The following is a 16,442-nucleotide window of genomic DNA, read 5'->3' as shown; positions in this document are numbered from 1 at the left end:
CAGTAGTGTGTAGTAGGGTGAACTGAAACCATAAGTGTTCTGGGTGTTCTGTGCTGAAACACTGAAATTCGCACACCAAAACTGATAATGATGATGATGTACTGGTGCGCCGCCTGGCTGCGCGCGTTCAGTGCAGCGCTGGCAGTGCTTGCTTCGCAATCTGTTGACTCCGTTGATGCTTCCGATGAAGTGTGATGGAAGCGACAGTCCCGTCAGTGAGTGGGCTGATGCAAGCCCGCGTCAGCATCAGCCCAATTGCGTCCACTCAAGACAAAGCTGCGAAGCGAAGGGCACGCGACGCTGAACGCAAACGCTTGAAGCGAGCGGCGGACCCTGAACTTCGTCAGCGCGAAACAGCTTGGCAGCGTCAACGTCGAGCGGCGGACCCTGAACTTCGTCAGCGCGAAGCAGCTTGGCAGCGTCAACGTCGAGCAGCGGATCCTGAGCTTCGAGCACGTAGGGCAGCGTTGGAAGCAACAGTCCCGTCAGTGAGTGGGCTGACGCAAGCACGCGTCAGCATGAGCCCAATTACGTCCACTCAAGACAAAGCTGCGAAGCGAAGGGCACGCGACGCTGAACGCAAACGCTTGAAGCGAGCGGCGAACCCTGAAATTCGTCTGCGCGAAGCAGCTCGGCAGCGTCAACGTCGAGAAGCGGATCCTGAGCATCGAGCACGTGCAGCAGCGTTGGAACGGGAACGTCGAGCAGCGCGTAAACGTCAACAACGAGAGGCTGCTCCCGATGCTGCACGCGAGCGCGCCGCGAAAGCGGCGGCGCGAGCCAAGCAGCACGCGCAGCGCGACGCTCGCTTCAAACGTGACTTCCTGGAACGGAGCTTCGGACACAGTTGCAAGGTGTGTGACAGTCTTTGGTTCGACAACCACCTCACACGGATTTGAAACTTCTAGAACGAAACTCAACGTAATAACACGCAAGTTAACAACGTTAATAACACCGAACAATCCGCGATGCTCCGCATCACACCATGGTTCCCCTCGGGAAGATGGTGTAATTTTTTAAATGCGAATGCATTTCTTAGTCGAGCTATGTCAGGCGCCGTGCGGCGTCCGCGATCTCTCCGCTCCCGCCCCCTCTCCCATAGCAACAGCTGCGAGCGCGCTCCTCCTCGCCCCTAGCAACCGGAGCAGGTGGTGTGGGCGGATCAGTGGAGCGGAGGAGCGCGTGAGGGCGCTCGCATCGCGGGAGCTCGGCGGAGCTCCCGCGTGTGTGGGAGAGTGTGGCCGAGGGTAGGCGCGTGCTTAGGCGCTTCTCCTCTCGGCGGGCGCCCCACTCTCCCGTTCGCTCGCTCGCAAGCGTATAGACCTTATGCAAAATCTGCTGCCATCTAGCGGCCACCGTGCGCATTTCCGCCATGTTGAAGGCTAAGCGCGCTCCGCATGTGCACGCACGGAGCGTGCGTATCGGCGTGTGGTGGCTGATAAAGATGGGAATGCCGACATATTTTCATGCGCCGTGTTGCTCAGATTGAGGAAATTTGGGTGCTGAAAAAAGGTTTACAGAAAGCTAACCTCCATCTTATTAGATTTCCTCGCGGCAGATCGTTCTGCTGCTCCGGCTACGGCTTACTACTGACGCCGCGTTTACTTTCGCCGTTCTTAATAGATGCGATATGTGACAGCATCGGCACTCATCAGAGGACACTCTTTCGTGTCATGCAGGAATCGGACAGTTTTCACACCGTATGCTTGCAGGCACAGACAAACCGGCTTCGTGTATGAGCTTCAAAGCTGCATCGCGGCTACTCGCGCATGCCTGCGCTGCTGTTGACACCATAACTTTGCTTATTACATAGCGATAACAATTACATGTTAGACAGGTAGCTCGAGCACGTCATCGAATCCTAGCGAACGGACCGATTGTATTGGAGCGTGTTGTTTGTAGTTTATTTTAGATTGTGGAGTTTAACAAGGTAGCGTTTGGTGGGGTGCTTCGCGCACGTATTGCTTTACTATGCGTATTCTTCAAGCATTTCATGTGCTATCACTGCAAAATTCAGAGGGCTGCCCGGATGGCCTGACCGCCCCCCTTTACTTTTTTGTATTTATGTCCGAAGAAGAGCACATATCAGGCTCTACCAGAAGCTTATACCCCTTAGGAAAAATCCTGTATCCACCCCTGTATGCTATGATATGTTAACAGAAGCTTGTGTGTGGCACTTTTCGTATGAAACAGAAAAAAAAGTGCTGTTCCAGGAAATGTGTTACACTCGGCCGTGGGTCCACTACTGTTGGTTACGTGCTGAGGTGGTTTCGCAAGCGTTCAGTCGGCGACGCAAAACTGCCTTGCGGAAACGGGTTGAAATTGTAAGGCGCCAGTAGGCCCCGAAAGCGACGATGTGAAGGCAAATATTCTGGGCCTGTCGTGTTATTTACGAGCACATGTCGGAGAGATATTCAACAAAATACCAGCCAACCGGCACCTACTTCTTGGAGCAAGTAAGACTTTTACTTTTCATGTCACTTTTCACGTACCTGAGAAGTGGAAATATTTTGCATTATAATCGTCCGTACGTCGGTGGCTACAGCAGCGAAATATATTTTGCTTCAAAAATAAAAGAAAGGACAACGTTTTATTTAAAATAAATGCACAATACATCTGGTCGACGTAGGCTGTCCCTTATTAAATACGCTTTGAAATGAGTCAACAGCACTTTCTTAACGTCATCGCTGTGCCTAGCCGTGTCGCGTGCTAAAGCCTCCTCCCAACCATCATACACTGCACGCATGATATTCAGGTAGCTAACAACGCTTTATTCGCTGCAATGAAAGCAGACAAAATGTATAACCTAACGCTAAGCTTCATTCTCAACGACGACAGGCTTACATGTGACTCGGTGCATTCTTCTCGTTGTGAGGCAGTACTTTACGCGTAATAATTGCCAACGTAACAGCTCGGAAATGCCGGTAGCCTGTACAGACCCTTACACGCTCGTCTGACGTTTTTTATGCCCCGTTTGCCGACTATCAAAGCAGATACAGGCAAGAAGTTATAGCAGCGACAGCAGTACGGTTTGGACACATGCCTCCAACATGGCGCCGAATCGGTAGCTTCGTCAAACCTCCGACAGATGGCAGCAATTTTGCATAAGGTCTATATAAATGGAGCGGAGCGCGCGCTCTACTCGTCTCTATGGACCCGTTCGCCGGCTTTCGCTGACGCACGAGACTAAAAAGCCACCTACACATCGCCCAATGTTAGCGGTGTAAGCACGTTTCATGTTGGCTACCTTGTGCTGCCGAGCAAAACTAGCGCTATGGTGGCTAGAAGGAGAGGTGTCAGCATCGTCTCGGCCGCGCCTGGAAAGGAGGCGTGCTGGTATTTCATCCCGCCGCGGGGTGGCGCGCACGCCAGTACTGAGGTCTGTCGAGAGCACCCGCCGACCGCCGGCGCCGTACGTTTCGTCGCTTGCACGCTTGCACGTGTTCTCGAAACGTCTGCGGTGTGCCGATTTGAACTTGTTCGGGATCACTACGTACCGATGTGACCATGCCAAAGTGATGTGTAAACAGCAAAGACACTGCTTTGCACCTGGATGCAATACGGGGTATACTTCGGCCCACAAACAAGGGAAGAAAGCGTCTCTCTTCTCTGTTCCCGTCGACGATGAACGGCGCAAGGCCTGGGAGCGTGCGATTCCTCGCGCTGACAAGCCACTGGAAAAGAACTGCGTTGTGTGCGAGGCTCATTTCGACGAAAGATTCATCGTCCGTAGCTACAAGCATGTCATCAACGGTGAGCCTGTGGAAATCCCTCGTGATCGCCCTACTCTTACAGTCGACGCGATCCCCACGATATTTCCAAATGTGCCGGCTTACCTCTCGAAGAAGCTGCCTCCAAAAAGAAAGACGGTGGCGTCCAATGGAGGTGCGACTTCCAAGCGAAGAAAGGTTGACTCCATTCACGAGGAACTGCAGAGTGCTGAAACGGACGTTCCATCAAGTTCGAACTGTAACGGCGCCTGCAATATCTTGGAGGGCATGACGCAAGATGACCTTCCAAGTAAGTACTGGGCGAAACACGTCATCCCAAACGACACGGACGTTGTAGCGTTCTCAGTGTGTGCGTCAAGTGGTGGAACTCTGTGCTTTCAAAAGTTGCTTTTGTGTTCAGGTAATGCCTCAACCTTTCATTGCATTGCATATGTACAGGGTGTTCTTGTAAAAACAGTGGATGTCGACAGCATTAGTGATGTTAAGGGCCTCCTGTTCGAAATGGATGGCATGATTCCTTGCGAGGGGTTTGATATGGAAACAGGAATGCAAAGTGCGCAAATAAAAACAAAACACAGGCTCCATGGAGGGAAACTGCATAGCCTGACGTGTTGTGGGACAGTCCAACATAGAAGCCGATGCTTACAGTGCAAGTACCTTCGTAAGCTCTTGATAAATCAGGCATACTATAAGCGTACAAAAGCGAAACAGGCAAGAGCTAACCTCACACAGAAGCTGACGCGAAAAAATGCTCAGCTGCGACGGCAAAAGCACAGCATTGCAAAGTTGAGCGATACTATAGAAAAGATGAAACAGGACAACGAAGCTATAAGCAGCTCTAGTTTTGAAGAAAAGTTACAAAGCCTACCAAAAAAGCAGCAAGTGCAGGTACGTGAATGCTTTGAAGCATCGAAGAGGAGAAAAACAAATGGGATGAAATTTCAGCAAGAGTGGATTCTTGAGTGCATTGTGATGCATATGAAAAGCCCGCGCCTTTACGAGCACATTCGTAAGCATAAGATTATGGTTGTACCAAGCCCGTCGTGCCTGCGTACTTATGTCCGTAAATATAAAAGTGGTTTTGGCTTTAATGAAGAAGTGCTCACGGCTATTGCAGAGAAAGCACGCACCATTGATTCTTATCACCGACACGGTGGCATACTTATTGATGAAATGAAACTGTCCGAAAACTTGTCTGTAAACAGCACAGGGAAAGTTGACGGTTTCGTTGACCTTGGCAAGTACAGCTCACCAGGGCAAGAAGGTGCTCAGTGTGACCATGGCCTTGTAATTTTGTTTCAGCCATTCACAGGCAAATGGCAACAAATTCTTGGTGCCTTTGGTGCGCGAAGCAATGTAAAGGCAGACGTTCTAGCAAAAATCATCGTTGATGCTGTAATCTGTGTCGAGAAATCAGGGCTCTTTGTCGATTTTGTAACGTGCGACGGGGCTGTGTGGAACCGCAGCATGTGGAAGATTTTCGGTGTAAGTGGGAAGCTCGAAAAGACAGTGTGCAAAGTAAAGCATCCAGTGGATCCCAGCCGGTATCTGCATTTTTTATCGGACTTCCCCCACCTGGTGAAATGTGTCCGTAACGCGGTTTCTTCCAAAGGGCTTTTGACACCAGATGGTAGAGTTAGCAACGAATATGTAAAGGAGGCCTGCAAATGCGACACTTCAAGTTCAGTGACACTCAGGGCAATGCCGCACGTCACCATGGCTGTTTGCCAGCCTAATGGCTTCGAAAAAATGCGGGTCAACTTGGCATTCACTTTCTTCAGTGATGAAGTTTTAAGGGGCCTGTATGTCTACAACAGCCAAGTGGAACACTGCTATGGCACTGGCTGTACCAAGGCTACTTCTGCGTTTGTCGCTATGATGAGAGACCTCATCGATGCCATGACATCAAGATACTCAAAGCGAGGTTTAAGACCAGACAGTAAAGAAGTATCAAGCATCAAATGCTTTTTGGAGTTCTTAGCAACCTGGGAAAAAGCTGTACCTAAGCAGGGTGGGTTCTTGAGCGAATCAACTGCCGAAGGACTCCGCGTTACTCTTACCAGCACACTTTCTATCCTGCACTATGTCACGAAAACCTTGGGCTTTAAGTACTTGATGACGTCTCGCCTGTGCCAAGACGCGCTTGAAAATCTTTTCGGTATCCTGAGGCAAATGTCTGGGTCGAATGATCACCCTACGCCAACACAATTTTTGATATCTGTGAATTGCCTCAGTTTTTACAGCTTGGCAAAGTCACCCTCAAGTGGCAACATACCTTCTGGAGTTCTGAGCAGCCTCCTATGTCCGGGCACGCACAATAATTCAATGAAACTGCAGAATAAGCTGGATGAGCTCCTAGATGTTGGGCGTCTCAATGAGGTTCATGAAATGATTGTAGCGTGTGAGGCCCTCCCTGACCACACTGATCTCGTTGGACACAAAAGTGACTCCCGGATCACTTATTACATCAGTGGCTATGTGGCCCGGAAGATGTTGGAGAAGACAAAGTGTAGTGAATGTAGCAGGCTGCTGCTTCACTCAAAGGATTCCAACTTGCTTCCGACAGAGTCGTGCCTCACACGCTATATAGACAGAGGTGGCCTCCTGTACCCGTCTGAGTCCTTAAGAGACCTGGTCAAAGCTATGGAAGATGCATTCACCTATTGCTTCAGTTTTAACAAGCTGAAAACTGATAGCATAACAGACCTTATCTCTTGTCTGTCCGTGAAGAGGTTGAATATGGTCGGCTGTGAACAGCACAAAATGGAAGTGACAAATCAAATCATTCGCTTCTTTACACTGACCAGAATGCATTTTCTCGTTGCTGGAGAAAATGCGTCCAACCAAAAAAAAAAAAAGAGAGAAAAGATGAAGTTCCTGAAGTTGAGACGTACGACTTAACTGTCATAACGTTAACACAGCGAACAAGGTTTTATTTTATGTTATTGTACATTACCCACACTGTGTTGTCTCTTGTGACTTTTAGTATTATCTTATTCACATTTTCACAAAGGTCCCATTAAAAAATTTGATCTCATTGTCTGACTGTGTTTCACATATGTAGAAATCAATTTTTTTCGTGAGCTGGTTTGTGACTGTATCTGTGTTTATGCTAATGAAATCTCACTGTCATGTGTATATGTATGCCCATTGTGGCATTGTATATTGACTGTTCTTTTTAGTTGCTTTATTCACTTGCTTTAGCTGAGTTTTGTATAACTTGCAGTTCTCTCCAACCTTATAAATGCACATGTTTTGTTTATTTCTTATGGTGTTTTTCGCGTTGAATTGTAAGAGTGTGTTAAAATAAATGTCTTGCTTGTACAAATAGACCTTGGTTTTCGATGCGCAAGTCATAAAAAATACGCATTCAAGTATGGTTGCTGATACCTCTACCTGCATTGAGACGTCACCGAGAACACTTTGGCATCAAAGTGAAAACTGCACGGACGTTGTTTTGGTGTCAAGCTCACGGCAAGTCATTCATTTGATTCCCTATCTTCCAGCGCTTCGGGGTGCGAGTGGCAAACGTATGTGCCAGCTAGCCTTTGTTATAATCCGCATGGTAGCGTGAAATAGTTGCAACGAAAAGCGGCTGCTACGCCAGCTACGCGCGCGCGGGCGGGCACCTCGGAGCCGACAGCAGCGCCGCCGCACCTGGATGAATTCTCGCTCCCTCTCCGGCGCGCCGATGCTGACACTGACACCTCTCCTTCTAGCCACCATACTAGCGCCGTGGTGTACCCAGAAATTCCCTAGTCAAGTTGACGAGAGCAACGAGAGGCCGAGTTTCTTCTTGAAAGATTTTGTGTATCTGTGTCGTGCTTTGTTGTGTTCAAGACCTCCACAAGGTCGTGGTTGTGTTACCTCGCAAGTGTTCGCTTAGAAGTGACTGAGATTGCTAAGACTACTAGCAGCCTCAATCACGACGTCATCGACTCTGCTGTCAAGAAAAGGCACACATACAACCACACACACTGCGCTACGTGTGGGTGTATGTGTGCCTTTTCTGTCCCTGTCTTTCGCGCTGCTCCATTAAGTTATGTTGAACCAACTAGCCAACAAGTTCACTCTTCAAGGTATCAGTGGTGTTCCGATGTAAGCGCCTGGTATAGCTCAGTGCGCTCCAGAATGAGGGATTTGCCTTGTTAAGCTTCACCGCTGAACAGTGGCGTTATGCGAAGAAACGTCACGCTGTGAAGCTCTAGCCCTTCGTTGCCGAGAAGGGTTCGCTGCCGCAAAGTGGTTGATAAAACATTTACGGCTTCGAAGCAACTTAAAGGAATCAGTCATCTCATGAGACTGTCCGAGACGTGTGAATATTAAAGCTTACATGCGTATTTTCCATTTGTAATAATGGATATATCGAACTATTTCGCGATCCCCTTCGAATCCGATGTGTCCGACGGTCGTCAAGTGAGGTGAAACTTGAGACACTCGAGAGCGTGCGTTGCGTTAAAATGTCTGTGTATGCCCTGCTTTATGTTACCTCGCGAGTGTTCGCTTGAATTTATAATTTTATACAGATTGTTAAGACTATCAGCAGCGCCAAGAAATCCATCATCTGCGAATTTATTACTTAACCTGAAATGTAGCAGCTGGCGTTTGAAGTAGACATCCGATGCGATCACGCTTCAGGCCACCTGATTCATTGGTATCTTGTAATAATCTCTGTTGGCATAATTAACCCTAGTAGCACGAATTGTTGCTGCAATGTTGTCACAATGTTGCGAATGTTGTTGAATGTTGTGCAACATTTCACAACATTGCGTCAATGTTGTCAGATGTTGCTCAACATTCAACAACGTTCAGCAATGTTTAGGTAACGTTGCATTTACTATGTTAATACAATGTTGTCAAATGTTGACAGACGTTGGCCCATATTTGACCACACGGCTGGAACATCGCCGCCGCAACTGCAAAACAACTGTAACTGCAAAACCGGTGTTATTTCCGTGGCATGCACAGTTAAATTTAAAAGATTTCTCAGCTGCTTGCCCAAAATAAAGATGCCATTGCTGCACTGCTGCCTGAAATGAAAACGTGCGCGTACACGTGCACATCGCATATTCAAAATAGATTTATACGATACGTATCTCGTGTTAAATATGCACTTTCATAAATTATCCCACTGACGCGTTGATTCTGGCGCAGTGGTGCCGCAGGGGCAAGCGGCATATAAAAGTGAAACCGAAACAAAAAGCGGAGCCTTTGCTTATGAGCGGCAGTCCTACGGTTAGTGACATCGTTAATGGCCGACAGCAGTTTCCCGTGGAAAGTTGTGCGCGATGTTTGAGCTCTTCGTGGCGCTCAGCTGAAGACTACGAGAATACTGCGTTGGAAAGAGAACGGTAAGTCTTTTGTGGATTTATATATTATAACATCAATTATTGTCCGGTTAGTGGTCACTCGCAGAATATTCCGTGCTTTGCGAGGACTTTTCCTGCCTTGGCTCTTTGCTTTATACGGAGTTCGCGGGCGAAAAACGCAGCGGGTGAAGTGCGCATTGAGTGAAGTAGGCGACAGGCAAAAGCGTTGAAGAATAGCTGAAGATGTTCGTCATGAACTCGTTAGCTGTTTCGATACAAGTGACGACTGTCGCAGCGACGATCACTCGGTGAACGAGTCAGCAGAGCGCGGGAATGAAGTTCCGTTTTCTGACCCAACTGCTCGGCGCCCCGCAGTTGCACGGCGCGCTCAGTTTACCGCGCGCATCAATCACAGGCGAACATGATGTTAGTGGCGTTTATTATTCGTCTGGCACTGAATCAGCCGCTTCCACCTTGCCTAACGCCGGACACCCTTAGTTTTGTACGTTGAATATAAAGATAAGTTTTGCCGGTACGCATGCATGGCAATGCATTCATTTTTGACCACTGAAACTGTTAACGGTGCTGTAATGATTTATTCAGAACCACCAATAGGAAAGAATTGAGCGTGAGTTTCAGGATGTATTAATTTTATTTTTGTTTTCGTAAGGCCTTGAACACAATTGCAGGTTGAGCCAAATTGGTGTTGTAGATTTGTAGGCAAATTAGCAGGACCTAAGTGCTTCAAGTTACTTAAGTCTGTTGCTTTATTCTGCCAGTTTAGTTTGTGCCCTTTTCTTTTTTCTCCAGAGAGGCAGTGCCAGCCTGTATTCGACCTGCGGTTCTCTGACTGTTCGTCTTGTCGCCTTGTTTGCATTACAACACCATGTACAGTGCGCACACTACTACAAATGTGCACCAGAAAGGGCTTACTTCGCCAACGTGACCTGAAACCCCGTGTTGTTTAAATTCTTTCAACTTTCAGTTCTTTCTATTTCTTTTTCTTTGTAGAGTTAAGATAGCTTCCAAAGGGCAACTTGCACTGATGTTTGTTCGTTCCATGTAAATATAATACCTCAGTGTTGTATCAATTGAGCGTGCCGTTACAGAATTGATGTTAAGACACTTGATGCTTTATAGTTGCGGGTGCCAATCCCAAAGAACTATTGCTTAATTTCTCCTGTGCTACTTTTTGTTTGGGATATTTCAAAAGGAAAAGTTGTTCTTTGGTTTATTCACACTATTTTGTCATATTACAGCGTCTAGTCAAGCCTGCCTTTGCAGCTTTGTCAATTTTAAGAACACTTGATGAATGGCCACATAGTTATAGTACCAGCCTTGCAAGGTTGTCTTAAATTCTCATCTGTCACATATTGTCTTTCTAGGTTACTTTAAAAGAGGCAAAGCTGCACTCACATTTTGTCATACTATTTTGTAATATTACCTTATCTAGTGATGCGTGCCTTCACAGCTTAGTTGATATCAAAGTGATGTTGATATGGGGCCACATTGTTACGGCTGCCAGCCTTGCAAGATTATTTCTTACTTTCTCCTGCATCACATTTTGCCTTTCTTGGTTACCTCAAAAGGGGCAAGCTGCACTTATGTTTGTTCATGCTATTTTGCAATATTGCAGTGTCTAGTCAAGCATGCCTTCACAGGTCTGTTCATGTTAAAAATTTGATAAGTGACCACACAGGTATCGGTACTATTCCTCCAGAATTATTTCTTACTTTCTCCTGTGCCACATTTTGTCTGTCTGGGCTATCTTTATAAGGGCAACTTGCACCTATGTTTGTCTTGCCATGTTGTAGTACTACAGTATCTAGTCAAGCCTGCCTTCACAGCTTTGTCGATGTTAAAACTATAAGGGGCCACATAATTATGGGTACCAGTGCTGCAGGACTGATGCTTAGTTTCTCCTGTGCCACATTTTCTTTAGGAGATTTCAAAAAGGAAAGTTCAAGTGCTCTTAGGTTTGCTCACTTTCCTTTTTGTAATATTACAGTATATAGTCAAGCCTGACTTTGCAGCTTTGTTAATGTTAAGAACACTTCATGAATGGCCACGCAGGTACCAGACTTCCAAGATTATTGCTCACTTATTCCTGTGTCACATTTTGTCTTGTCAGAACTGCTAGAATGTCTTGAAGAGGCCAAGTTTGTTGACACTATTTTCTAATGTTACTGTACGCAGTATTTTCTTTTTCTTAATATTGTTAGTTTCACTGTAAGACCAGCATTGGTGCCAATATTCTGTTTTTTTTATTCTGTTTGTTTACCTTTTCAGTTGTACAAGGTGTCAATGTGATTTCGTTCATTGCAAGAATTTAGGGTAATTTATTCATCAATATTAGTGGCCATTTTCACTGCAAATGTCGCACAGCTAGCCGCAATAGGCCCCTCATCAAAGATTGTGATCAGCATTGATGAATGGAAATGTTTCTGCTGTATTGCTATTCTGGACAGGTGCATTTGTTTTGAAGAATATGTAAGCATATATTTTCTTAGAAAAAAATTGTAGTGTTATTTGATTCTGGAAAATTCGAACCAAGCTTATGCGTCTTTTCTCTTCTGTGTAATAAATCTTTGCATTACTTTTCATGTTGTTAATACTGAGTGATGAACTCATGTCTAGGAACTTCCATGCCACTAGGAAGTTCACTGTAATCACTGCTATAGTGGATTAATTCACGGCTGCCCTTAAACTATATTGCCGACAACATACTGCAAGCACCGAGATGCATGTATTGCATAAGAAACATGGAGGAATAATTCTTCCTTTTGCACAGTGATATATGTTAGGCTAATATAAAGTGTTCTGTTTACACCTTTTGGCAAATATTACTGCTATAGTAACCATTGACTGGCAACAAGTAGGTGTGCATGTAAACACAGCTGTTCAATTGAGACTGGCTTCATGACCACTAATGTTGAGCATCATTACATATCATGTAAATGCAAGAATTTATTGTCCTCTCTGCCATTGGCGGTTGCACTCTGTCACTTGCTGTTTCTATAGGCATGACGAAATCTAGATACCTATGGTTGAGGGACGTGCATGAAAAAGGAGCCGTGAACACCACACCAGTGCCTTGAAGCGAAGGTTGGCATATGTTGCAGTTACACAAAAGTTGCCCAAATGTTGCAGTAACATCCAAGCAGCACGGCGAGAATGTTGCTGTATGTAGCAATTACGTTACTCAAAGGTTGCCGTTATGTTGTTGAAACTTTGAAGTAGCATTGCAAGAATGTTGCATCAACGTTTCTGTATGTCGAACTTCAGTTGCTTGAAGGCTGCCGAAATGTTGTGGCAACTTTCAAGCAGCATTGCGAAAACGTTTCATCAACATTGCTGCAAGTTGCTAAGTTACTAAAAGTTGCCTAAATGTTGTAGCAACTTTCAAGCAGCATTGCGAAAACGTTTCATCAACATTGCTGCACGTTGGTAAGTTACGAAAGGTTGTCTAAATGTTGTAGCAACTTTTAAGCAGCATTGCGAAAATGTTTCGTCAACATTGTGGCAATGTTGCTTTGAATGTTGCGCGAATGCTACCAAAAGCGGACATTAGCCACGTTGTGGCAATGTTGGAAGGTAACATTGCAGCAACGTTGTGGCAACAATGTGTGCTACTAGGGAAGTTTCTCCATGACACTATTCCAAGAAGTGGCTTGGTCTGTTCTCTAATGTAGAGGGTTGCTGCTAATTCGTTTGTGTGGCACGTAGAAGAATTGAAGAAACCTTTGCTATGCACTTGCGCATTTATTAGACGTTTGGGTGTTCGTACGGTGACTGGAGACTGCGTGGGCGCCTTTTTTGTAATTAAAGAAGACAAAGCATCAGCTAGTAACGTATGTGGCAGTTACGATTTCCCTGCTGGTGGGCTTCGCTGCACAACGAATCATCGATGCACAGTACATGCTTTGTGGCATATAACACAGCTGCAATCCCATAAAGCTGACTGTAGTGAATCTGTCATCTTGTAGCACGTATATAGTATAATGTAAATATATACCCAAGCAACGCTGGCCGACTGCCGACGTTTGGCTGATCGCTGGCAAATAGCCGGCAGCCGACTTCACTGGCCACCAGACATCCGAAAAGGGTCGGCCGGAGGTGCGCTGCCAGCTACGTCGGCACTAGATCGGCTGCACGATTCGCGCCACCGTCGGTGGCCGAGTGAACGCCGAGCGCACCAAACGCTTGTCGGCACTTGGTCGGCTGCACGATTCGCACCACCGTTGGTGGCCGAGTGAACGCCGAGCGCGCCAAACGCTTGTCAGGGCGACAAGTCGGCAACACGTCGTGCCGGCCTTGGTTGCCGGCAGAGGATTCGAACAGCGTGTATTATTTTAGGGCAGCATAAAATACACTGCAGGAAGTGTAAAAAACTCCTACAGTGTGATTTTTTAAACATTACAAAAATCACCTGTGACACACAACATACTTGTAGTCCTTGAGCTGATTACACCAAGTGGTAGAGATTATTTGTGCGAACAATCCAAATACATTATTGACTAAACAAAAATAATAGCGAGCATTCGTGCATGGTTTCTCCAGGCGTGCATATCTACTTTTAAAGATTTTTTCGAGACCATCATTCGCCAAGTGTGCGACAGTATTTATATACATGGGCGTTAAACTAGGCTTTTGTCGTTGTTCGATGCTTAAAACTGATTCTTACAAAAAAATAGACGTGACTGAAGCAACAGTGAACTTCTGCCTAAAATTTGATGGCATAAATATTAAATGGTAAGATTTCATTCCAATTATTGCAAACTCAGTGGCTACAGTTAGTCAGTTGCAGTAGGTAAGTCAGTGTAATTTTAAGGTCATTAATGAACTTTATTTAGATAGGCGATTATTTATTTTGCTTTTTCATGCAAGTAATGTCACCCGCTTGCATTAAACCGAGCTCACATAATACATTTATGTCATTTCTGAACTAAAACGGCCATTAAAAACCATTCTGTATAATCTAAAAGAAGCATCGTCTGTATACAGACAACATGAAGCATGAAAATTTTTGCGTGCTGCCCGAGCAGCGCTGCACACCCAAACAGTCTGTGGATAGAGAGACGCAGTGTTTTGTTCTAACAGCTAGTCCTTTATTATGTAATTTGCGCAATGTAATGAGTAAAAGTTCTTATCTTTCGCTGACGGATAAGTCAGGCAAGCGGAAATATCATATATGCTATGTGAAAAAAGCTCATCAAAAGGCGTGGCCGCAATGTAAGATTTTAGTACCAATACACGAACAAGAAATATTCTTTCAAGATTGTTAGAACGAACACATAGCAATGGCAATCCACTGAAGACTCGTGCTGTGAAAAATAAAACGCAGGAGGCGGAAAAGTGCGGGAAAGAAGAGGGTCAGAAGGAACCGCGCTGCTCTACAGTATAGAGCGTGGAGTGAAAAGCACATTTAAAAAAAGAAGCAAAAAAACATGCGCTACGGCGGCCCGCGCCCCGGAAGGTCCCGGTGGGGAGAGGGAAACTTCTTTTTTTCTTTTTTTCCGCTGTTCTCCGGTTTTCTTTCTCAGCGTGGAGCCGCCTCCTCTTTCGAAGAAGCCGCACATCTGCAGGCCCGCCGTCAGTGCCCAGCAGTGCTTTTTGCCGCCAAGATAAGAAAATGGGACACGTCCGAAACAGCACCGCTAAAGACTTGCGTTTGTCAAAATTTACGCATGTACGTCGAGGTAGCAACAAATTTTCAATTAAGTTAAAGCGAATTTATCTTTTTTTTTATTGTGCAATGTAGTTACACCTTTACCTCCCACAGATAATAAGCTCTGGCTGAAACCAGGGAACTATACAGTTACAACGGGTATATTCCCCGATATGCCTATTTGAAAAGTTTCTGTTATCCCATCACTTTGTCAGAGGTCGCCTTGTATATGTTTGTGACATTCATCCTTTTAGCACAGCATTTCAAATAAAAATGAACCCTTGTTTTTAATAAAAGACAAAGCAGGTACACCGTAACCTACATTATAAAGAAGTTAAAATACTGCACAATTAGGATATCACTGCCTCAAGATACGAAATAATGCCAGTCAGAAGTCGCATTGTGGTCGTTTTATACGTCTTGAAAATACTAAACAAAAAGATAAGCGAGCGAATATGATGCATGGAAATGCATGAGAAACATTCCGCGGATTTGTCTAATCTTCTTACTCATACGTATACAAGAATCGCATATAATGGAGCATTTGCGGCGGGTAACGCGCAACGCACACTGCTGTTCTGTTGGATCAATGTTAATAAAATGTTTGCTAGTTCCGTTATTTCACAGAATAATAATTATCCATAGGAGCAACACGTGCTTAAAACTGGACGCTGTAGCTTTATATTTCTATGATTCTATGGACGCTGTAGCTTTATATTTCAAGACGCATTAGACAAATGCATAGCTAGTGCCTCGCGGTAATCTGCCGTCGACGGTGCCTCGCATGCAAAGCGAAAAAAAGTAATAAAATTACATTGCTAATAGTAGACGCTTCACGTGCCGTTGACGATGTGTGTGGCTGACTGTCTGCGCAACGTGAGCGTACAACACGTTTCTACACATATGAGAGCTTAATTATCAAGTCCCTTGCCGACGCACCACATGGGACCAGGTGCACTGCTCGACACCGTTAGATTGATTTATATATTTGTCCAGCCTTACACCGGCTGCATAGAGTGATGAGGATTTGTCAGCAGAGCTCATCAATCTAACGCCGTTGTTATCGAAAGCAGAGCAAAATAACGCGACGTGGTGAAAAGTATTCGTCTCTGATCGAGTGACAAGTTGAACACCGGTCAATTTTACTTTGAAGTTCAGCATTTAGGTTTCGAGCTAACAAGCGCGAGCGCGTTCGGGCAGTATGTTGAGGAATAAGTCATGTAGTGCAGCTACAAACGCGATGACGTCCTTTGGTCAAACAAGGAAAACAGCAATGACCGTCAACCACAGACGTAAGGGAAACTTCCGGCTAAGGAATAACATCGAGTTTTGCTCCGAACTGACTGAAGTTAAGCTATTATTCGGATGCTGACTAGACATGCGATGGCCATAATGATGAGCGCATGCATTGACTCAATAGGGAAGTTGGAATTCGTCGGCGTTGTGAAGAATTATTCGTTTGGAGACATATCGTTAAAATATTTTTATAACCTTGAGAAATCGCAAGATTTGAACACTCTGGAGATCAATGTATTTGCCACCAGGAAGTACATAAAGGATAAGAAAGTGCAATCACACGAATTTATCTTTAATGTGGCTTTACAATGGTCCATTGGGCTGCGGTATAGAATTGACTGAAATAGTTCGCAAATGGCACGTTGATTGTAACCGACCACGTACATTACACCATCTATCAGTAATAAATTTTATTGAAAATGAATTAATTAAATCTTT

The 16,442-nt window shown here is 45.4% G+C and overlaps 1 protein-coding gene across 4 annotated transcripts in view; it reads left to right on the top strand.

The window, feature by feature from the left end:
* The first annotated feature begins 338 nt into the window (after positions 1-338).
* The window catches only part of LOC119401922 (tol-Pal system protein TolA), a 33,864-nt gene continuing 17,760 nt past the window's right edge, over positions 339-16,442 (top strand). For 2 of the 4 annotated variants that reach the window (XM_049418445.1, XM_049418443.1), the window contains exon 1: positions 351-854. In XM_049418445.1, the coding sequence (XP_049274402.1) occupies positions 519-854 (336 nt within the window). In that variant the 5' untranslated portion in view covers positions 351-518. Of the gene's footprint in view, positions 855-16,442 lie in introns of all 4 variants that reach the window. The other 2 variants (XM_049418446.1, XM_049418444.1) reach the window with 2 other exon arrangements.

This window comes from Rhipicephalus sanguineus, chromosome 8 (genome assembly GCF_013339695.2).
Source record: "Rhipicephalus sanguineus isolate Rsan-2018 chromosome 8, BIME_Rsan_1.4, whole genome shotgun sequence".
Classification (NCBI taxonomy): Eukaryota; Metazoa; Arthropoda; class Arachnida; order Ixodida; family Ixodidae; genus Rhipicephalus; species Rhipicephalus sanguineus.
The sequence above is the reverse complement of the archived record's forward strand: the minus strand, read 5'-3'. Positions and strand labels throughout refer to the sequence as shown.